This window comes from Oncorhynchus masou, chromosome 29 (genome assembly GCF_036934945.1).
Source record: "Oncorhynchus masou masou isolate Uvic2021 chromosome 29, UVic_Omas_1.1, whole genome shotgun sequence".
Taxonomy (NCBI): Eukaryota; Metazoa; Chordata; class Actinopteri; order Salmoniformes; family Salmonidae; genus Oncorhynchus; species Oncorhynchus masou.
This window is the reverse complement of record NC_088240.1, coordinates 56,701,936-56,724,747: the sequence shown is the minus strand read 5'-3', so window position 1 is coordinate 56,724,747 and position 22,812 is coordinate 56,701,936. Positions and strand designations below refer to the sequence as shown.

Below are 22,812 nucleotides of genomic sequence, written 5' to 3'. Positions count from 1 at the left end.
CAAGGGCAGATAAAGGAGAGAGTGGAACGCTCACGAAGGTACACATCTACGGAATCACCAGAGCCACTTCCGCCCACACGAAAGATGGCGGCTCCCTTGATGGAGAAATTGTCGGAATCTTTAGGTTCCCCAGAACCTGCGGTTCGACTGATTCTGTCCGTTTTAGTCGGTGAGTTAAATTTCGTCATCTCTGACAGCTTTCAGTAGACGCTCTGACATAACCATGTGGTAATGTAATATTGAGTTACATCTTTAAAGCAGTGTAACTACACACACACTCCGCTAAACCTGGTAACGTTAATGATGTCTCTTGCTCAGCTGCAGTGACTAGCCAGTCTAACGTTGGGCTAGCTAGCGAGTAGACCCGCTGGCAAGCCGAAAGATTACAGTAGCCAAATGCACGTAGCTAGCCTTGTGTTTGACAAGCTGACATGACAGACGGGCTGCAAGGTTGAGCGGGCACAAGACTTCGCACAATGCATTCTTCTCTGCTTACTGTCAGAAAAAACATTATTTTAATGTTTTTAGCTAACGTTAGCTTGCTAGCGATTATAGCAGACGAGGTTACTACAAGCGGTTGTGGCATACAGTACGGACGGGTTTACTTTACAGTGGTTGGTTTATCCCAGGTAGCCGGGTGTCTTGTCATCTCTGAACTTTGCTCTGACACATGAGCATGTTTTTCTACTGAAGTCACATATGCGGGGATTGACTAACAAACAGTGCAGTATAACAGTTACGTTCATTGCCTTAATTCAATTGCAGTTGCTTTTCAGCTTCTGGGACCCTGATATGATTTATTCTTGCTGTAGCCTATAATTGTAGATATCTTACTATTGGCTCATATTGACAATCTTGTAAATGTTTAGAATTTATATGAACTACAATGCTGCCTTTACCAGTCATCATTATGATTGTGACACATTGACGGTATCATATTGCAAGTCCTCCCCACCTCTATGCTTTATGGAAGTAAATTTAAATGTGATTACAAGCTTTTAATTCTGGTGCCAATGTCTACCCTTGTCAGTTACACACACACACACACACACACCAGAAAACTAAGTGGGGGTGGGTGTAGAGTGGTTAAATTGGGGGGGGGTCCATAATGCACTAACCTTAACGATATGCACCAAAAGCTCATGACAGCAGAACTACAGGCTCTTAATTAATAACCCCATTTCTTCACAACCAAATAGCATGTGATTTCTGTGTCATGGTCAGATAATGACATTCCAGTGGAGTGACTTTTGATATTTAAACATAAGTCACTCTGCTTTAGGCATAACCATTTTGAGCTGAATCTCTCACTTAATTTGAAGTGTCCAGGAAACTAAAACATCAACGATTGGTCAGTGTTTCCAGAATCTTTTTGGAATTTTTATTTTTAGCAGTAAAATGTCAAATGACTGTGGGAAGGTCAGTTCTGGTGCCTTTTTAAAAGGACATTCCACTACCATGTAAATGGAATAAAACGATGCTAACACCATCTAAAATATAATTTGCCCCTCCAGCCCAAAACATAATGGTCCATATTATCATGATCTGGCAGGTGCGCTATTAAGCTAAAAGCGTTAGGCTATAGCCCAACTGATGCAGTATGTTGGCTAATAAATGGGCTGAAGAATGGGATTGCCCATCTGCATTTACCCCATTTGGTTAAGAATTAGCTACATCGCAAACTCTAAACATGATCTTGTTGCTAGTTAGCATCATATTGATGACTTGAATGTCCCAAAAATACAATGTATACACTGTACAAGTATGTTACTGTAAATTCCAAACATAACTTTTGTTTAGTGGTATTACAGTAAACTTTACAGTAAAGTATTGTTAAACCAGATTATTTAGAATTGACAGTAACTTACAGGTAAGTTACAGGACATTTATTTTTAAAGTGTAGGCCTACCTGTTACACCTGACCCATGTTACATTTGGCCCTTATCTCCTCTCGTGAACAGTGAGGGCTAAACGCGCCTAAGCCATTCTGCCCACTCCACTTTGAAAATGGTACAGTTAACAAATGTGTAGGAGTTGAGAAATAATAAATACAGTAGTAATGGAAAGCTGGGATCCCCTTTTTTTAACAGTTGCCATTAACCCCTTTCAAATGTGTAGTTGTGATGGTGCAATGCATCGTATGCCCGGCAATGTTTGGTTTTTTTCTCCCTGTGGTACATACAATTTGAAAGTGTCTCGAGAAAAATATTTTTTTCTCGCGTGGAATGTGAGAATCCAATTGAAAAGGTCAACTATTCTACTATGGGGGATTTCTGATTTTGGTGTTCGTTAGGCTGCTCATGTTGTTGGTTGAGGAAAAGTAAGTGTGGTCTGCAGCATCTTCAAAGTGTGTCACGGCAGAAGTATTATTTTTGACATGTTCCAAAAAAAATTGGGGTCTGTGGGCAACAATTTCATAGTAGTTGCGCAGGCTGTGCAAGCAGTCAGAAAAGTGGGTGCACAGAGTCTCGTATGTGTTGACTACATTGGGCGGGAGACACGGGGTACAAAACCATTTTTCCGATTTGATTTTCATTAGATCTTGTTGTAGGTGTTATGATTTTTGCCTAAGGTACAGAACCTCAGCCCCGGCGGGCCCCAGACCAATTGCATCGCTGGGTGTGCACTGATAAACGTCTCTGTTTTTTATCTTGAGGTTACAGCACTGAACTACAAGGTCTTCATTTTGCTGTCGGCACTAAGGGCTCTTGTCTAGAATGATTCACTCGTGTTGATTGCACATGTTAACGGTCTCCTCCTTTTTGTCGTTCCTTCAGGGTACCCCTGTGCCCTGCTGTATCGCCGCTTCTTCTTCCACCAGCCACCCACTGTCATTCACCTATACCACGCCATCTCCGGACTGTCTCTGGCGGCATTCAACTTTGGTGAGATGCGAGGGGACGGAGGGAGGCAAATAAAGAAGGAGGGAGGTGGGGAAGTGGTGTGGGGGAGGGAGAGAGGAAATGAAGGAGGAACTTGGTAGGTATTTTGGCTCATGCCTATACATTTGTAATACGTTAAAAGGATTGAGAAGTTTGCTATGACCAGGAGCCTATTTCTGAGCAGTGCTACATTAAGTAAATAGTGTCAATGGCTTATAACAATATTGGAACATCCCAACTTCAGGTGAAGGAGAGGTGAGCGAGCAGGTGGGTTGTTGACCCTGTAGAAAAGTGGCTGGGGAATGAGTGTTGGGGGAATGGGTAATGATTTCCTTATGGCGGTCATGTTAGAGTTGGGATGGGGACCTATTAACTCCAGAGGGTGGGGGGTGGATTGGGGAGTGGAGGAGATTGGAAGTGTTTGGGTAAAGTGGCTCATTTCTGAAAACCGTGTTTGCCTCGCCATTACTTTGTTGCGGTGGGAGTCGGGTTGCAAAATTCTGGAAACTTTCAATAAATTCCCTGGTTTTCCAGAAATCCAGAAATGCTCTCTTTGTTTGAAATTAAATATTTTGGTGTTTGCAGCTTTTGATTATTGCTTCAGGGGCTTCCGTGCCGTACTAAGAAACCACCCTAGTGTTTAACGCTGCAAGGGATCGGCCTAGAACAGGACAGCATCTTATGGGCGGGATCTGACTAGCTCAGGGATGTCAAACTCGTTTCGACCCGCGGGCCTGAGTCGGTCTTCACCGAGGTCCGGAGGGCTGCACACAAAATTGTTTCCTCACTGTCTAAATTACCAAAATACAGTCCTCAAGCCATCGTTTTAGGATTTTGCGACGCTCCCCGACTTTCTAGCTTTCGTGTCACTGATTGATAGAAAGCTGGACAAAGTGAAGACTATAAACCTAGTTCCTTTATCATTTCTACCCAGTTTTGATTTGGTTGAGCTCATTCCCCACCCCAAAATTATTACTTTTTTAAAGTATTTTTCTCAAAACACCCGTGGGTGTATGTTAGACCTTGAGCTAGTCCAGGATTGTCAATCATTCAATTTGTATGCTATAGCTAGCCTAAGCGGTAACCACCAAGTCATGAGTAATTGTGAAGATGTAAAGAGAGTTTGACAGACTGAGGGAGTCTTAGAGAGGGATGGATGGTTTGAGGTTTACATGATAGTACGGGATTAATAACGCAACCTTTTTCCCCCTTGTTTTCTGCTGCATTTGGATTTTACAGCAGGTCTGTTGCACTTTCTCTGTCTTTGTGGAATCTATCTTTAAAAAAAAAAATCTTCTTCACTTGATAAACTGTGTTGACCTGCCCATCTTCAATTTGCAAGATTTGCACTCTTTCTTCCTCTGTTTCTTCTCTCTGCGCTAACATCCATCTCTCTGGCCCCTTTCCCTTCCTCCCTCTGTCCCTCTATCATTCCATCTTTCTGTCTCCTTCAGGAACCCAGCTCTATCACTCTGCATTATGCGTCCTTGTCCAGTTCCTGATGATGAGGCTTATGGGAAGGACGATAACAACCGTCCTGGCCAGCTTTATGTTTCAAATGGTGAGATTTCTCCCTCAATCTTTCTCACACTTTTTTTTTCTCCTTTTCTCTCAATCTCCCCTTGTGTTCTGTTGTGATGCGGGAGTCAGGTGATAGAGGAAGCATCTCTCGCTCGTTGCCGCTCCCTTGCTACGGTGGTTGAAGAGCTGCACTGTCCATGTGTGTGTCATTTCTGCTGTTCATGTTACGATGTCCTCTTCCACTGTCCTTTTTTTCTCTTTCACTGGAGTACTGAAGCGCCGTAGAATACTGCCACTGTATGACGTAATGCTCTCGCTTGCCCTCCCTCCTTTAAAAAAAAAAGTGTGACTGTAATCATTGTTTTGTGTGTCGATCAAGCATGTCTTCTTTCTTTATCCCCTCCTCTCTCTGTAGGCATATCTGCTGTCAGGCTACTACTACACCGCTACAGAAGAATATGATATCAAGTGGACCATGCCCCAATGTGTCCTTGCACTCAAACTTATCGGTATGTTCACCTCATCACAAACACCCTCTCTCCGCTGCTCTGTACAACCCCTCTTTGTTTCCCACTTATTTTGTGTGACACCCGTTGCTGCGTGATTATTTGTCCGATTTTCCTTTTATTTTCTTAGCGACGACTTGCGTTGTCGTAGTTGTTCATTGGCCTCGGCGATTTTGCATAGTGCAGTATACTAAAAAACCTACTAAGATCCATCATGGTTTTACATGGGTGCAGCTGAGGAACATCTACAGTCAATGTATTCATTCCGATGTTCATGGCAATCCTAGGAGCTTTCATAACATGGTGACTGATGCCAATTTGCGTTCTCTTTGATTTCAGGTTTGTCGTTTGATTACTATGACGGTGGCCAGGAACCAGTGAGTTGATTGATCTCTCTCTATCGGCGTTTGATTATTGGTCAATTCTGTGTGGAATTGTTTTTATTTATTTTGCCCTCAGTGTACTTGTCTGTTTGTGCTTCAACCTCTTCCAAGTGTGTGTGTGTGTGTGTGTTTGCATTGAGGAAGTTATCCATTTACAAACAGGCAAGTGTCTAGTGGTCATCATTACAAATGTTACTCTGCACAGTTGCTTCTCACCTTTTCTGTGTGTAGGGGTGCTCCTAAATGGCACAACTTATAGGGCTCTGGACGAAAGTAGAGCGCCGTGTAGGGAATAGGGTGCGATTTAGGACGCACCCTTAGTCTAGTTACTGTGCTGTGTATCTTGTTTTGTCTAGTCAAAAAGGCCCCAAAAGGCAGGCACACGGGTTTGCACTTGGAAAACCAGCAGTTTTATGCCCCCTAGTTAAATGCCTGTTAAGTAGACCTATTTGGTTCAATTGAATTTGCGGTCAAACCATGGGCCGCTTTCAACAAGAACCCCGGGTAACTGGATATGCAGCGAGCTCAGCCAGTGACTGTGCACTGTTAAATGTCTCTCCTCTATTTCCTTTCTTTCCCCTTTTCTCTTTCACTTTTCATTCTACCTTTTTCCCCTCTTTGCTTTCCTTTTCTCTGCTCTCCCTTTTCTCATTTACCCAACTTTTCCCCTTTTACTCTAAATCCTCTATCTCCTCTTAACCCTCCCCCTTCTTTCTCCCTGGCTCCAACCACTATTCTCCACCTCACTCTCCTTCCTCTCTCCCACTCCACCCCACCAGTCCAAGTTGAATGAGGAGCAGAAGAGGTCAGCCCTAGCCAAAGTTCCCTCTCTGCTGGAGGTAATCGGCTTCTCCTACTTCTACGGAGGCTTTCTGGTGGGGCCCCAGTTCACACTGCGCAGCTACCAGAGGCTCGTCCAAGGGGAGCTCACCGACTGCCCCGGACAGCCACCTAACAGGTAGAGGTGGGATGGGGCGGACTGGGAGGTGGGATGGGGGGGTGCAGGGATGGAGGAAGGAGATGGATACATTGGTTTACTTAACAATCTTTTTCTTTCTCTCAGTGTTATACCTGCTATGAAGCGATTCTCCCTTGGCCTCCTCTGCCTGGTGATCTACGCAATATTCAGTCCCCACTACCCAGATAGCTATTACCTAACAGACGAGTATGACGTAAGAAAGCCTTGCTTTTGCACCAGTATTCCTGACACTTAACATCACTGATTGAAGCCAAAGCCACATTTCCTTACGTTGTTCTGTTTGACAAATGTAACCGTCCAAAGTCAAATGCGAACGTGTCTCTTCAGGCCCAGCCGTTCTGGTACCGCTGTGTCTTCATCCTCCTTTGGGCCAAAGTCATCCTGTACAAATATGTCAGCTGCTGGGTCATAGCGGTGAGTAGTAGCGCAATGTAGCAGCACTTGGTATGCAAAAACATCTCCTTTCCAGGCTGCTCCCGCTTCACAATAACAACACCTTTTACAGACACACCTGTCTCCACATACCTGTCATTCACACACAGATTAGTTTCGCTGGGACACACCTACGTCAGATCAAGGGAGAAGAAACTGGTCTGGGAGCCCAGTATATCACCGATACCATGTATTTAGATTTATCAGGAAGAAGTTATTCAAGTGTTTGTAAAAGGAATGTCTGTGATTTGTGACTCAGGAGGGTGTCTGTATACTCTCTGGGCTTGGCTATAATGGCCTGGGTCAGAATGGCGAGTACCAATGGGACGCCTGCGCAAATATGAAGGTGTGGACATTTGAGACCACACCCCTTTTCACGGGCACCATCGCCTCCTTCAACATTAACACCAACGCCTGGGTGGCCAGGTTAGTGCCTGACTAAAACTCGTAACTATTTATGGCCAGGTTAGTGCTTTTTGGGATCCTTGGGGCATCCCTACCCTTACCTTAACCATTTTAAATGCCACCTTAATTGGGTAAGGACGTCCCAGGGATCTTGGATAGCAGGGACCTTAGAGTCTGATTTTAAAACTGTATGGCTAGGTTAGTGTCTGACAAAGTGCTAAATGTCTCTTGCAAAATAGATTTAAGCTGTATAAATACAGGTTTAATTGATAAAAATATATACTGGTATATCTAACAATATTTTGTGGTTTGTAACACTCCTCCAGGCATGTGTTTAAGCGGTTGAAGTTCCTGGGCAATAAGCTCCTGTCTCAGGTGACCGCGCTTGCGTTCCTGGCCATCTGGCATGGCACGCACTCCGGATACCTCCTCTGCTTCTCCATGGAGTTTATCATCGTAAATGTGGAGAGACAGGTATGAGTAAATAATGGAATTTAATAGAATTTTTATAAAGCACTACTTGAATACTGAACTTCCTGCTTTTAATTCCTGCTTTACTCCTATGGGTACACTCAATATGGCTGCTTGTCTCCCAATCAAGCCACTGTGCTGTGATTGGTGATGGCTGTTCTAGTAATTTTATTTCTATGGAAACAAGCACCAGAGAGCGAATCCTGAGGAGACAGGAAAAAGCCGCCTCGCTTATTTTTGGATGCTTTCAAAGTTGTACACGGCAATGTCTTGACCATGGTGGGAATGTACCATATGTATTTTTTATTTTTTTTTAAGCTGGTAAGGTTCATAAACCTATTTTGTGAGGGTAACCTGGCCCTCAGTAGTCAAAACATAGTTGCGTCAAATATTGGGAGCATATAAACAGTGTGCAATGGCTTCATCTCTCTTTGTGATGTTTTCCATTCTCTGGAGCTGTGCATTTTAAACCTCGTCAAGAGGAGACAACCTGTCAGTGCTAATTTATCCTCAAGCGGGTCAACAACTAAGGGTTCAAGATCTCCATTTAAGCTATTGGAGGATTCTCAAACTCTGCCCTTTAAGCGTTACTACATTACTGTGTGCGCCCGTGTCCATAACTATACCTTTTATACTGTACGCGTATCCCTGTTTGTTTCAGGCCCAAGCGCTGGTGAGGGACAGTCCCCTGCTGACCCGCCTGGCCAACAGTTCACTCTACCCCCTCATCTACCTGGTCCAGCAGTTCATCCACTGGCTCTTCATGGGCTATCCTTTGGTGCCCTTCTGTCTCTTCACCTACGACAAGTGGCTCAGGGTAATAAACGGCTTAGAAAGCCTTCGGAATGTTGTCATAAGCATATTGCAACACATTTTTACTTGAAGTAGCTAAAGGTAGCTGGCAGTTTGTAATACCACAAACATGTTAGAACTCAGATCATGGATTATTGTGTGATGAGTAAAGTGCAGTTTTCTGGCATGCGTTTAAGCTTTTGACTTGGGTTGGGGAAACGAATGTCTGGATGAGGATTTAATGTGCTCTGATTGTCATCTTTCTGTTTTGCAGGTGTATTCGTCCATTTATTTCTGCGGCCACATATTCTTCTTCACGTTGTATCTAGGCATCCCGTATCTCCGCAAGGTGCTGGTACCTAGAAAAGAACGGAGCGAGAAAAAGGAGGACTAGGAACTACGTTAGGTAAATGCAAGCTTCTGTATAGTTCTCCCAGACTCTTCTGTGTTTACAGTAAGGCTGTGGGGATTATGGAATTTTGGATAATAATTTAAAGGGATAGTTCACCCATCTTAAAAAATTGTATATTGGCTTCCTTACCCTGTAAACTGTCTATGGACAAGGTATAACAGAAATCCATGCTTTGGATTTGTTTACCTGGCTGCTGTTTCAAATGCTAACGTTTTAGCATTTGTGGCACAAATGCAAGTCAATGGTAGCTGTGTTATCATTTTCTTGGCACTAAATGTCCACTTCTACGTATCAAAAACTGTAAGTTACTTGTAGATTAAAAGCGTTTGAAACGGTGGCTAGGTAAACAAAACGTAAGCATTGATTGCTGTCATACCTTGTCCATAGACGACTTACAGGGTAAGGAAACCAATGTGTTTGTCATTTGGGTGAACTAACCCTAAAAAAAAACATTGGCCCGTTTTACTGAGAGACAAAAACCGAGCTTGTAATGTATCATAATGTTTCTTTGAAAATGATCTACGACATACCTAATGTTTACAACACAGCTTTGGTGACACCTACGTCTCAGAAATGTATGATTTTTGACCACTTGGAACTTTAGGAAATGAAGCTTCCCCTCCCAACAGTGCTGTACTGCCCGTAAAATGATTGCTGCCCTCGTTGAGACATTACCAACTTTACCCTCGTCATGTAAAAATGAAAAAATGCTATTGGGTAAACTATATCTACTTGAAAATGAAGTTGAAAGACCTAAAAGCAATGTATTAAAACAATTATTATTCATAATTGGCTGTTATACCATTACTGTCCTAGTTTAGACTTAATGCCCTGTAAACACATTCTCTGTTTCAGTTATTCATTAGTCCATATTGGCAAAAGATAGTTTCCAGATAATTAATTCAACTTAAAGGCACAGTTTACCCCCAAAATGACTTTTGACAGATGTTTTCATACCTCCATAAATGGTATGAATTAAAAATTATGCAGATCTAAAATGAATGGGAAAGATTTTGATCCAAAACAAATGCTGCCAATTTTTCCCCGTTTTTGTTTGAGATTTCGGCTTCTACATTTCTCCTCATGCATGTAGAGGGATCTTCACAACATCTTTATGAATAGACAAACAGAAATGTCACTGTCACTTATGTTACTTGTGGATATATGATAATAATTTTTATGATGATGGATTGGATTTATATAGTGCTTATCCATCACATGCTCTAAGCACTTTTTGTAAGGGGGAAAAAAATCACCTCAACTAATCACGCTCTCTTTCTCTCAGGTCTCTGGCTGAATCTCCACCCAGGATGTGACTGAAGGGAACTGTGACTTTTAACTAGGAGCGGATCAGAAAATATTTTAAAGCCTTTAATATTATTTGTGTACACATTTTTCTTTCTATTTATTTTAGTGTTGTGGATGGGACGCACGTTTTTTGGGGGACCAGGGAGATAAAGGTACAGGAAATAACCATTGAGCCAATCGGGTGTTTTCTTGGTTTTTAGAACTTGAGAGACTGAAGTCTTATACACAGTATATTGCACTCGCCACTCACAGGCTCTGGATCCGTAGGCAGCTCTGTTTTTATGATCTCTCTTCCTGTTTCAACCCTTCCCTCAAGTCCATATACACGGTGTATACAAAACATCCTAATATTGAGTTGCACCCCCCCCCCAGCCTCAATTCGTCGGGCATGGACTCTACAAGGTGTCGAAAGCGTTCCACAGGGATGCTGGCCCATGTTGACTCCAATGCTTCCCACAGTTGTGTCAAGTTGACTGGATGTCCTTTTGGGTGGTGGACCATTCTTTATACACATAGAAACTGTTGAGCGTGAAAAACCCAGCAGTGTTTCAGTTCTTGACAAAAACCGGTGCACCTGGCACCTTCTACCATACCCCGTTCAAAGGCACTTAAATATTGTCTATATTCACCGTCTGAATTGGCACACACACACAATCCATGGCTTAAAAATCCTTATTTGTCCTATTCCCTCCCCTTAATCTACACTGATTGAAGTGAATTTAACAAGTGACATAAATAAGGGATCTTCGCTTTTGCATGATTCACCTTGTGAGTCTGTCATGGAAAGAGCAGGTGTTCTTAATGTTTTCTCTACTCCGTGTGTGTATATAGCCATGTCTGTGCAGGCTCTATGGTTCAGGTACAACAGAAATGTTTTTGGCACTTTCAGATTTAATGTAAACATTCATTTTGTTGAGAGAACAAAAAACCAAGGATTGCTGCTCTGATGGGAATTATATATTTTGGGGGAGGAGTGTTTTCATTGGCCAACACTCACTCACAAGAAGCACTGTACACACTAACACGTGACTCAAAAATGGCCTTGTATTATCAACTGTTTTTACATTTATTCTGGTTTCAATTCAGATTTTATTTCCTTTATTTTGTGACGAGACTGGATTTTATAGCTATTTTACGAGGGTTTTACGATCAACCATTTTGTAGCTTTGGATAAGATTCCATGAAGGGATTTCAATGCTCTACTCTTCCCCCATCTCCCTCTCCTCATGACCCTTTTCATCCTCCTCTTTGTCTGCCGTTGTCCTCTCACTCCATTGCCACCCCACACCCTTCCGGCTGTCTCTGAACAAACTGGAAAACAAACTCCCAACTTAAACAACAGGTAACCAAAACCACCACTTTTACATTGAGTGACATCACCATACCAATGTCGGCAGCATCACAAGTGGTCTCCAGTGAGATCTAGCACCTTCCTCGATCTTTTTTAGGACTTGGTAAAACTTTGCCCTAACCACTGACGTAAGGTCAGATCTAGAATGTTTGACCTGTCAGATACTCTGTTCCTACATCTACCACTATCCTTTTCCAATGCAGAGACACATTGGGAGAGCAGTGACTCACTGTAGCAACAACCCACATTTTAATAATATTTATACTTGTGGTAATAATTAATTGATGTGAATTAATTGTTATTTCAGAGACTACTTTTTTGCCTTATTGCTACCAAATGTACAAAGGAAAAGAGAAATGGGGGGGAAAAAATAATTTTAAATACATTTTTTGTAATGTTCATTAAAATGCTGGATTTTAAAAACCAAAGAGGTGTGTGTGTGTCAGTGGTGTAAAAATATACTTAAAATGTACTTCGCTTTACTATTTATGTTTGACAACTTTTACTTCATTACACTCCTAAAGAAAATAATGTATTTTTTTTACTCCATATGTTTTCTCTGACACCCAAAAGTACTCGTTACATGTTGAGTGCTTAGGACTGGAAAACGGTCCAATTTACACACTTATCAAGAGAACACACATGGTCATCTCTGATCTGGCAGACTCACTAAACACATGCATTGTTTGTGAATTATGTCTTAGTGTGTATCCTTGGCTATCAGTACATTTTAAAAACAAGAAAATAGTGGCGTCTGGTTTGCTTTATATTAGGGAATTTTAAGTTATTTATACTTTTGATACTTAAGTATATTTTGAACCAAATACTTCCATTCAAGTATTTTACTGGGTGACTGGAGTAATTTTCTATTAAGGTGTCTATACTTTTACTCAAGTATGACAATTGAGTACTTTTCCTCCACTGGTGTGTCTGGCAGAAGGGGTGATATGACGTAATTTTGCAGTCAGGGCGGGGAAAGGTAGTGGCTGTTAAGAGAGCGTACCCCCCCCCACCCCCCCCACCCCCCCACCTGTCAGTCACTACATGGAGACACAAAAATAATATGTTGCGCTGAAATGAGTTATCATGCGTTGTCCCCAACACCCTCATAGTGGATTCAAGTAAACAGAGAGAACAGTGCAATTTGACAGGGAGCTAGAATTAGAGGAGAGAGGACGCAGTGTGGGCGGGTTAAGAAACACGGAGAGGGAGGGGACGTCAGCGTTATATTCCCTTCGTTTTTACCCCTTCATACGACGTCTGCCGAAAACAAGGACATCGGTATTGAGATTCTATCCGTTCGTATCACTGTCTTGCGTCAAACTGAGGCGTACACATTTGAACATCTTCAAGAGATCTGTGTATGAAATCCCGATACCTGCGCTTTAGTTTTTTTTGCGTCGGAGGATAGCTGAGCTGCAAAAGCGCGGATGCTACGAGGGTAGCGTTGGGTACCAAAACACCTCACTCACCACGGTAATGTGAAATTGACAGCGGCTTTCTTATGTTTTTGATTGTAACCCGTATCTATGTCGTCGACAATATTTTTTTTAAGGGTCCAAAATATAGATCTGCTGGCGTATGGTGCCAATTGATGCACCTATCAATCAATATGGGGTATAAAATCGATTAGTTATTGTCGCATAAACGCATGTCTGCATCACCTCTGTGTAGCCTTAAACAACCCGTGCTAACTAATTTTGAGAAGAATATATATTTTACGCTCCTCTACACAGTCTCGTTCAAGTTTTTAGTTTTGATTTAATATATAGGCCTAGGCCTTGATAGGCTTCGATTTTACGCATGGCAGTGAATGGTAGAATGTGGGTATCGTGATGCCAATAACGGCTCAATACCCCATGGAATCATTTTGGATACCGTGTCAACCAACTGGCACGGACACCAAAGCCTAAACACACCCACACAGGCAATGAGTAGGTGTGTGCATAGGCAGCATATTGGCCTGTATATAGGCTATAACATCATTTACCATCTCAAAATGAGCAACAACATAACTGGGCTATACGTTGCAGCTTTTTATTATGCATACCAGTTTGTTTTGATTCCGTCTAATGCTCCATTTTATTGTACCAAGTTTAATGTGCCAATTCACTACCATGACCTGGGCCCATGTGCTGTCTTTTTACTGGCCTTTTGTTATTCTGCGTTATTCGTCTGTATTCTGTATGAGGTGAAAGTATAGCGCCGGAAGATTCCGTTGGATGTAGGCTTAATGTATTAGGATTTTTACTTAGGTGTATTTGTCTGCCTTGCCATGTCTAGTCTATGTTCTCTACACCTCAGCCTATCTTCCAGTGCTGATCGGTTTAATGTGTCTAACTCATTCTGCGGCGGGCCGAGTGTCTCCTCCCTACTACTTCATTGATGAATTAAGGCCGCTGATTAGTTAGGACCTCACCACACCTGGTTGTATAGGTCTTAATTGGACCCAAATTGAAAGGACAAATCAAAAACCAGCCCACTCGGAATGAGTTTGACACCCCTGGTTTAATGCATGTACTGTATTCCTCCTCCCTGTCCTCCTCTCCCTTCCTCCCTCAGATGGACAGAATGAGTTGTCTCTCCTTCCTCCTCCTTTGCTTGACTTCGGTTGCCAATGGCAACAAAGGTCAGTTTCCTTTCCTTTTGACTGTTAATTGTGAGAACTGCTGAAATAATGTGTTTTTCTATTGCCATGGGAGCACAGATACCTGTAGTCATGTTCTTGTCCAGGGCCCTTTTGTTGCTGTCCCCTAAACTAGAGGGAATTCAATCATATATCCACTCACTGTGCTCAACGTCATAATATATCACATTATATGTCTGTAATGTGTGATTAAATACACATCACCATTATAGAGTGTTGTCCTGTATGTATGTATGTATGTATGTATGTATGTATGTATGTATGTATGTATGTATGTATGTATGTATGCATGCATGCATGCATGCATGCATGTATGTATGTATGTACGTATGTATGTATTTTGCTCAATGTTGTGATGTTGCTGTATGTGATTCTGTGTGTAATTGATAGCATGACATTCCAAGGAGGATCTTCTATTGAGATAGATCACCGTGGATAGCCATGACTCTTGATTTACCAACATTGTTCCAATGATTATCACGCTGGAGACTTGAAATTAGACTGGGGGCGAAGGACGTCAGAGAGGGCGAGGGAGGAGAGGAGAAAGGGAGTGACGCTGAAAGACAGGGAGAGCGAAGTGGAAAGGAGAGAAGGGGAGCAGCAGTGACGGGGGGGGGCGGCAAAGGGAGTCGGTCCAAGGAAAGAGATACGGAGACGCAGCGTGTGTGACAAACAGTCAGATAGTTAGGAAGGGCGGGTGGGTGGGGAGAGGAAGAGAGAGAGAGAGATGGTGCGTAAAATCAAGTGACTGAGAGACTGAGAGAGAAAAAAGTGAGCGAGAAAAGAGCGTGTGAGAGAAGGGCAGAGAACGAGGGGTTGTGTCAAAGAGAGAGAGAAAGTGAGAGAGATGGAGCGAGAGGGATGGAAAGAGAGCTCTCAATCTGTAATCCCGGGTGTAATCCACAGCCCTGATGTTCAGATTAATGCTGTATTGCAGAGAGATGGAGAGAGAGAGGGAATGGGAAAGAGAGACAGGCGGGGGGAGAGGGTTAGAGATAAATGACAAAAAGAGGGACAGAGCAGAAGCTTGAGGACAGGCAGTGTTCGTATCAGATTAACCATTGAGGATGGTGAATACTAGCCTGGGCATGACTCACCGGCCTGGTCACACAACCAAAGGGATGTACTACAAAGCAAGATCAAGGCAGCTAACTTGCCTGAATACTCTTAAAAAAACATTTTTAGTATTTAGAAAGATAAGCTTGTTATGGCATGGTCTAATTGACTCAACAACCAAACATTCATCCCACTTGGGAAAAAACTAGATAAATCAGTTTTGTTTCCACGTCATTTCAACAACAAAAATCAATGTGATGACGTTAAATCAACGTGGAGAACTGGATTAGGAAAAACGTCATCAACGTTAGGGAATTAGGTATGTTTGGTTTATTTCACGTTGGTTGACAACTCAACCAAATGTACATCAAAACTAGACGTTGAGCTGATGTCTGTGCCCAGTGGGATATCTACAGTGCATTAGGAGAGTAATCAGACCCCTTGAATTTTTCCACATTTTGTTACAGCCTTGTTTAAAAATTGATTAAAAAAAGGTTTCACATCAATCTACTCACGATACCCCATAATGACAAAGCAAAAACAATTGTTTTTTTACATTTTGTGCAAATTTGTTTTAAAAAAAAACATACCTTATTTACATTTTTTTTATTTATCCATTATTTTACCAGGTAAGTTGACTGAGAACACATTCTCATTTGCAGCAACAACCTGGGGAATAGTTACAGGGGAGAGGAGGGGGATGAATGAGCCAATTGTAAACTGGGGTATTATTAGGTGCCCGTGATGGTTTGAGGGCCAGATTGGGAATTTAGCCAGGACACCAGGGTTAACACCCGTACTCTTACAATAAGAGCTCTGGGATCTTTAATGACCTCAGAGAGTCAGGACACCCGTTTTTATGCCCCATCCGAAAGACGGCACCCCACACAGGGCAGTTTCCCCAATCACTGCCCTCGGGTATTGGGATATTATTTTAGACCAGAGAAAAGAGTGCCTCCTACTGGCCCTCCAACACCACTTCCAGCAGCATCTGTTCTCCCATCCAGGAACTGACCAGGACCAAACCTGCTTAGCTTCAGAAGCAAGCCAGCAGTGGTATATGCAGGGTGGTATGCTGCTGGCATAAATATTCAGACTCTTTGCTATGAGACTCGAGACTTGAAATTGAGCTCCCTTGAGATGTTTCTACAACTTGATTGGAGTCCACCAGTGGTAAATTAAATTGATTGGAAATTTATTTGGAAAGACACACACCTGTCTATATAAGGTCACACAGTTGACAGTGCATGTCAGAGCAAAAACCAAGCCATGATGTCAAAGGAATTGTCCGTAGAGCTCCGGGACAGGATTTTGTCGAGGCACAGATCTGCGGAAGGGTACCAAAACAGTTCTGCAGCATTGAAGGTCCCCAAGAACACAGTGGCCTCCATCATGCTTAAATGGAAGAAGTTTGTAACCACCAAGACTCTTCCTAAAGCTTTCCGCCCGGCCAAATTGAGCAATCGGGGGAGAAGGGCGTTGGTCACGGAGGTGACCAAGAACCCGATGGTCTGCTCTGACAGAGCTCCAGAGTTCCTCTGTGGAGACGGGAGAACATTCCAGAAGTTCAACCATCTATGCAGCACTCCACCAATCAGGCCTTTCTGGTAGAGCGCCAGACGGAAGCCACTCCGTCTGCCATTCAGGCACACAACAGCCCGCTTGGCACCTAGAGGACTCTAAGACCATAAGAAATAAGATTCTCTGGTCTGATGAAACCAAGATTGAACTCTTTGGCCTGAAAGCCAAGCGTCACGTCTGGAGGAAACCTGGCACTACTCCTACGGTGAAGCATGGTGGTGGCAGCGTCATGCTGTGGGGACTGGGAGCGAAGGTTCACCTTCCAACAGGACAACGACCCTAAGCACACAGCCAAGTCAATGCAGGAGTGGCTTCGGGACAAGTCTCTGAATATCCTTGAGTGGCCCAGCCAGAGCCCAGACTTGAGACCTGAAAATAGCTGTACAGCGACGCTACCCTTCCAACCTGACAGAGCTTGAGAGGATCTGCAGAGAAGAATTGGAGAAACTCCCCAAATACATGTGTGCCAAGCTTGTAGCGTCATAACCAAGAAGCCTCAAGGCTGTAATCCCTGACAACAAAGTTGCTTCAACAATGTAAAGGGTCTGATTACTATAAAACGTTCATACATTTGCAGATAAAAATCCAAACCTGTTTTTGCTTTGTGATAACGAGGTATTGTGTGTAGATCGATCGAGGGGGGGGGGGGGGGGGGGGGAATCCATTTTAGAATAAGTCTAACATAACAACATGTGGAAAAGGTCAAGGGGTCTGAATACTTTCCCGAATTCACTGTATGTTTAGCTTTCTTAATGAACCAGAAAATCAACTGTTATTTCTGGTTGTTTGTCAAAGTTAGCTGGCTAACTCATTGCTCCTGCTTTGCAGTACGCCCATCTGGCTAGGAGAGAACGCCACTCGTCTTTGAGATGACTAGTACTGGAGGACAATTACTTTCCACTCTGTAGTACTCTCATCTCACATTGATTCAGGACAGATTGGCATTTTTAATTGTTATAATTAGCCAGAGTGTTTTGGTTGTTGAAACGGCGGAGCGGTTGCTACACAACATGTCCTGTGGCTCTGTCATCGCTGTCTGAGTCGAACGTCATCATCTCAGGGTCTAGTGAGGGAGGCATGTCTAAAATAAAAGCCCTCAGGCTTTTGTTTTGGTCTTTGATTGTTTGAGTGTAAAATCGTCACCGTTCCAGCTCGTTAGCTCTGCCTTTGATTGATATGGGTGAACATTCTGGAGAGAAATGAATAATTAATTGGCAATTAGAGGGTGTATTCACAGCAAACTTTCCCTGTTTAATTTGGACGTCCACGTTTGCCAGTGAGTGAAGTGGTCAGGCAGCCTGTGGGCCCGACTGCTTGGGTTGTTCTGATTGATATGTACAATTTACCTCTCCCTGTGTGATAAGGTGAAATCAGCATAGATGGAATTATGTTGTCAACTGACGCAAGGTGTGGAGTGACACTTGTGTGTTAGGGGGTGGGGGTTGAGTGTGTGTGTATTTCTGTGTGTCTGTGTGTGTCTTCATTTGTCTGTATGTATATCTGCAGTCACACACACACACACGTCCTGTCATGTAATGGGGTGTTACAAGTAGCCATGTTTTTTTCCCCTTCTAATTGCTCCATTTAACCCAAGCCTCCTTTTGTCTCCTGTGTTACCGTTCAGCCAATAAGCACAAGCCATGGATCGAGACGGAGTACCAGGGTATTGTCATGGAGAACGACAACACCGTTCTTCTCAACCCACCACTGTTCGCCCTGGATAAAGACGCTCCACTGCACTACGCAGGTGCAGTACAGTGTCGTGACATTGTATTAGTCATCGAATGGTTACAAGTTTCTAATTACGTGATTAACTGAATCAAGCAATTATTAACTCATTAACCTGGGGCACCATGGGAAAACTAGTTTTATTGAGTTTCTATTTCCCAAATTAACTCAAAGAATATCAGATTATCGATTTTACAAAAGCCGCTAATCAACCAGTTGCCTCTATCAGTCTCACAATCTGAACGTCGTATAGCCCTGGAATCTGCACGGACCCGGGTCCCACTAATGAATTCGTACCACACCAATCTCAGTTGAATATTTATTTACCAAAAAGCTAAAATGATGATAAAAGATACACATAGACAAAACACATTATAGGCTATTGATTAGAACTTAGTATAACGGGCCAACACACTATGGCGCGTGTTACCCACAATGGGAATTTCAAAAGAGAGAGAAAAAGAAGTACACGAGAAATATACATTTGGGTGAATTTGTCAGCTATGCTATTCTCACCCTCGCCTTGCCTCAAACTGCCGCTTGTTTGGGTCAGAATATAATGATGTAATTACGTGGGGGGTGATCTCTGGGGATTCTCTGCGTGGACCGTTCCGTTGTTCGATGACGCACTTCTCCTGCGCACCTCGTTGCTCGTCCTCCCAGTGTCCGTGTCCCTTTTGGCTTAGGAGTCTGTTCCCCCCCCTTTTCTCTGGAAGGGGTCTTCTGAGGACAGACAGCTCTGTAGCTCAGAGCTCACAGCATAGGAATGAAACCCTTTAGATACCACGATTCGATGGGAGATGGAGGCTAGGTGATTCGACTTGAATTCACCCACTTAGACACAGCTACTCATCCGTAGCTTGGGTAGAAAAGGATTTCTTTGTCCTCAAACTTACGTTGCGTTCTGGGTTGGTTGACTTTTTCAGACCCTGCTGCAGCTGGGGTCACGTAGTCCTGTTGTAAATTCTATACTCACAGGTTTTATACCCTTGGGTCAGAAGTGGGCGTAGCCGCCTTTAGAGCAATTCTCTGGGCGTACCACGTTAATGAGGCAAGGGCTAGATTTTTCTCAAATCCCATTTTAGACAACTAACTTAACATTTCATCTTTCCCAAAACATTCTTCTTGATTTTAATATTTTCCATACAACGTACAATGTATAAACATCAAAGATATACTAGGAAAACCCTTCACATTACAATGTTTTCGTAATAACGTAATCTATTAACCTTTAATAACAGAACAAAAATGACATACATTTTCATAGTCCATCTATCGTCATGACCACCATTGTGGCTGACGCAAACCATTGTTCCAAAGTCCCTTTATTTCATGTTTAATGTTCTGAGGCTGGTTCTTGTCTGTGGCCTTAGATTTACCAGGGGCGTGGGGGCCATAACCCCCCCCCCACACACACACACACGTCTTCAAACCCCTTGATCTCTCCTCCTCTGTTGGGGTTGAGAGATAATCTGTAGGGTTGTGGTCTCCTGTAACCTGACCTGATCAAGACAGTCATGACAACAGGCATGGTTAGAATGATGGGGGGCCACTTGGCAGTCCTCCTATAGCAAATCAGGACTCTCCCACATAATAAGCATGATAAAATATTAGCATTGAAAGTATGGTAGCAATTTATTTTACGGTAGAAATATTACCGGGTGTTAACTAATTAAACCGAGTATAAACATAAAACATATTGCCATTTGGAGCATATTTACTATTGTTACAATGGCCACGGTTAGCATATTGAAAACCGAGTCTCACAATACCCCTACAGTGAGTAAGCATTTTGTAGAGGGTAAATTGTTAGGAATTGAAAATGTTATGCCGTCCTAAAATCAGAGTGGACGTTGTAAAATGGTAATCACACAATAATAACCTATGAAGCGCCATGATTTGTTGCCAGAAAGTTCACATTGTTACCACACAATTTGGTAAATACCAGTGGAACAAGTACCGTAAAATAAAGCACTACCGAAAGGATTTTGCTGTGCACTCCCAGAAGCATTACACATATTAACATGGAAAATAATCATATCTGTCCTGTCCTCTATTTTTAGGGCTGCCCCAATAGTTGGTGTATAATTCTATTCCTGGGTACGGCGCTGGTCCTCCACAGCCAAGTGAAATTCAATTATTTGTATTCATTGGGAACATTATATGCCCTGTGCTAACAGAAATCATTATGGTACACATTTCCCAACTGGGACAATAAAATGATTGATTGGATCATGTAATATCACATGGGGTTAATTGAAATATATCACTGAATTTCATGTTGTTCATTTTAGCCATTGAAGACTCTATTTGAGTAAATCCGTCAATGTAAATCATCAAAATGTCACAAAGTTAAATTAGTACTAAAATTAGTTGCCCCCCCCCCCCTCTCTCTCTCCTCCAGGTGAGATCTGTGGCTTCCGGGTGCACAATGGGCCCTCGGGATCCAGTTCGGTCCAGTTTGAGGCGGTGGTTCTGGACCGCTCGACAGGGGAGGGCCTGGTCCGCTCTAAAGAGCCATTGGACTGTGAGAGCCAGCGGGAGCACAGCTTCACCATCCAGGCCTATGACTGTGGAGAGGGCCCCGATGGAGCCAACAGCAAGAAGTCCCACAAGTGAGATACACTACATTACATTACCCTAAAGGTCAAATAGGTTTCATGGTTTGAATTGTTGTCAGAGGTTATACTGGTTATTGTAGTTTGGAGAATGATTAACCCTTGGGTATTTGCCACTGCTATGCTTGATCCATACCTTACATAACTGCATGGTAATATAGTATGTATTGACCTCTCTTCATTCATCTTTATCACACTCTTTACTTTTCTCCTATTTCTCTTTCTTTTCTTTCTTTCTCTCTCTTTCTTTCAGGGCCACAGTGCATGTACGTGTGAACGACGTAAACGAGTTCTCCCCAGTGTTCGTGGAGCGTCGCTACGAGGCCTCCGTCCCAGAAGGCCGTCTGTTCGACCACATCGTGCGCGTTGAGGCCCTCGACGCAGACTGCTCCCCGCAGTACAGCCAGATCTGCTTCTACGACATCATCACCCCCAATGTTCCCTTTGTCATCGATAACGATGGTGAGAACTACAGCTACCACAATAGAGCTGGGCTTTACAGCAGATTTCCACAAATAAACGAGGATCTGGCTAGTCTTTACCAGAGCCGTTTAGAATATGTTTATCTAAATATATGGCTCTGGTCTTGACATTTTGTTTTTGATTCATATACTATAAAATTGAATGTAGTGTGTGAGTTGACATCTTGTCACCAATGAAAACAACAGTTAGCATGCTGATGACTACCAATCTGTAAAAATATGTTCATTTCCCTGTTCTATTTTGATTGTCTCCAGTTGGTCTTGTTGCTATGTACGTTGCTAGAGAATGACCGGTCCCTTAAGTAGTCACTCACTCACTCACTCCTCCACCATTTCCAAGTATCTTGCTCACCCATTTTGCAGTTTTTATGCTATAGCATTCCTTTTGTACCACAATGAGCAGATTTGCAGCCTGTTTTTGCTGTAAAAACACAGTTTGACTCCCGCCTTCACGAGTAGATAGTCCTAGCATTCAGAAAAACATACGTGTGCGTAGGTAGTAGTTGTGTAAGCAAAGCTTATGCATCAACATTGCTAGGGCAGGTTTCTTTGAACAGAGCCCAGAGGACAATAGGTTCAGAGGGGTTAGGCCTTAGTCTAGTGTTTCCGTTGATCTTGTAGACATGTTTCCTCTGAGGAGAAGGCTTTGATTTCAGTCTGCAAGACTGCCATTGACGGGCTAATGGTGGGAGATCGATAGCGTGCATTTTGTAATATGACAACAGAAAAGGGGAAGGCAGATGTTCTCAGGAGTCAGGTTTTTACCATGACTTTGCACAATTGGCAGTGACTGGTGAGGAGGTTGCAGGGGATCAGAAGTTCCTTTAATATATGGGTCAGGCTGCTGGGCCCAGATGAAGCACAGAGACTTTTTTTAAATTTCTGCCCGGGCGGTTTAAATGCCCTGGTATTGTCATTGTCTCTCTCTCTCTCTCTCCCACTCTACCTCTATATTTCTCTTGTATCCCTCCCTTTCGCAGTCTTTCTTTCTCCCCCGTCTCGCATTGTCTTCGGGCCGGTCGTGCAGGTTCCGTCAACCATATCTTTGTTACATTCTCTCTTTGTCTCTAGATATAAGAAGAAACTTTATTCATTATTTTAGTTCTCTCTTCTCTCTCCCTCCCTTGTCGTTGCCTTTTCCATTTGAATATACTGCACTGAACAACTTTGGAGTGTCTACTGTGTGTGCGCGTAGGTGTGGGGAGAGTGTTTTTATAGGAGTGCATACTTTTCATGCTGTGCTTTTGAGTGAGTGAAT

At 43.0% G+C, this 22,812-nt stretch overlaps 2 protein-coding genes across 3 annotated transcripts in view; both read left to right on the top strand.

The window, feature by feature from the left end:
* The first annotated feature begins 18 nt into the window (after window positions 1-18).
* LOC135520060 (lysophospholipid acyltransferase 5-like) lies at window positions 19-11,870 on the top strand. The gene is made up of 13 exons (XM_064945378.1): window positions 19-169; window positions 2,778-2,885; window positions 4,337-4,443; window positions 4,819-4,912; window positions 5,249-5,286; window positions 6,072-6,250; window positions 6,356-6,464; window positions 6,599-6,685; window positions 6,963-7,129; window positions 7,435-7,582; window positions 8,241-8,396; window positions 8,646-8,777; window positions 10,069-11,870. The coding sequence occupies exons 1-12, from the start codon at window positions 85-87 to the stop codon at window positions 8,763-8,765; spliced, it is 1,398 nt and encodes a 465-aa protein (XP_064801450.1). The 5' UTR covers window positions 19-84; the 3' UTR covers window positions 8,766-8,777; window positions 10,069-11,870.
* A 791-nt stretch (window positions 11,871-12,661) lies between these two features.
* The window catches only part of LOC135520058 (calsyntenin-3-like), a 40,689-nt gene continuing 30,538 nt past the window's right edge, over window positions 12,662-22,812 (top strand). For both annotated transcript variants that reach the window (XM_064945374.1, XM_064945373.1), the window contains exons 1-5: window positions 12,662-12,918; window positions 14,005-14,071; window positions 18,351-18,473; window positions 20,859-21,069; window positions 21,326-21,534. In XM_064945374.1, the coding sequence (XP_064801446.1) occupies window positions 14,005-14,071; window positions 18,351-18,473; window positions 20,859-21,069; window positions 21,326-21,534 (610 nt within the window). In that variant the 5' untranslated portion in view covers window positions 12,662-12,918. The remainder of the gene's footprint in view (window positions 12,919-14,004; window positions 14,072-18,350; window positions 18,474-20,858; window positions 21,070-21,325; window positions 21,535-22,812) is intronic.

Bases quoted from the DNA above. Each gene is read 5' to 3' on its own strand.
- LOC135520060 (XM_064945378.1), top strand. From the start codon at position 85: ATGGCGGCTCCCTTGATGGAGAAATTGTCGGAATCTTTAGGTTCCCCA. The intron at 7,130-7,434 runs GTTAGTGCCTGA...ACACTCCTCCAG, and splicing joins ACCAACGCCTGGGTGGCCAG to GCATGTGTTTAAGCGGTTGA. The intron at 8,397-8,645 runs GTAATAAACGGC...TCTGTTTTGCAG, and splicing joins CCTACGACAAGTGGCTCAGG to GTGTATTCGTCCATTTATTT.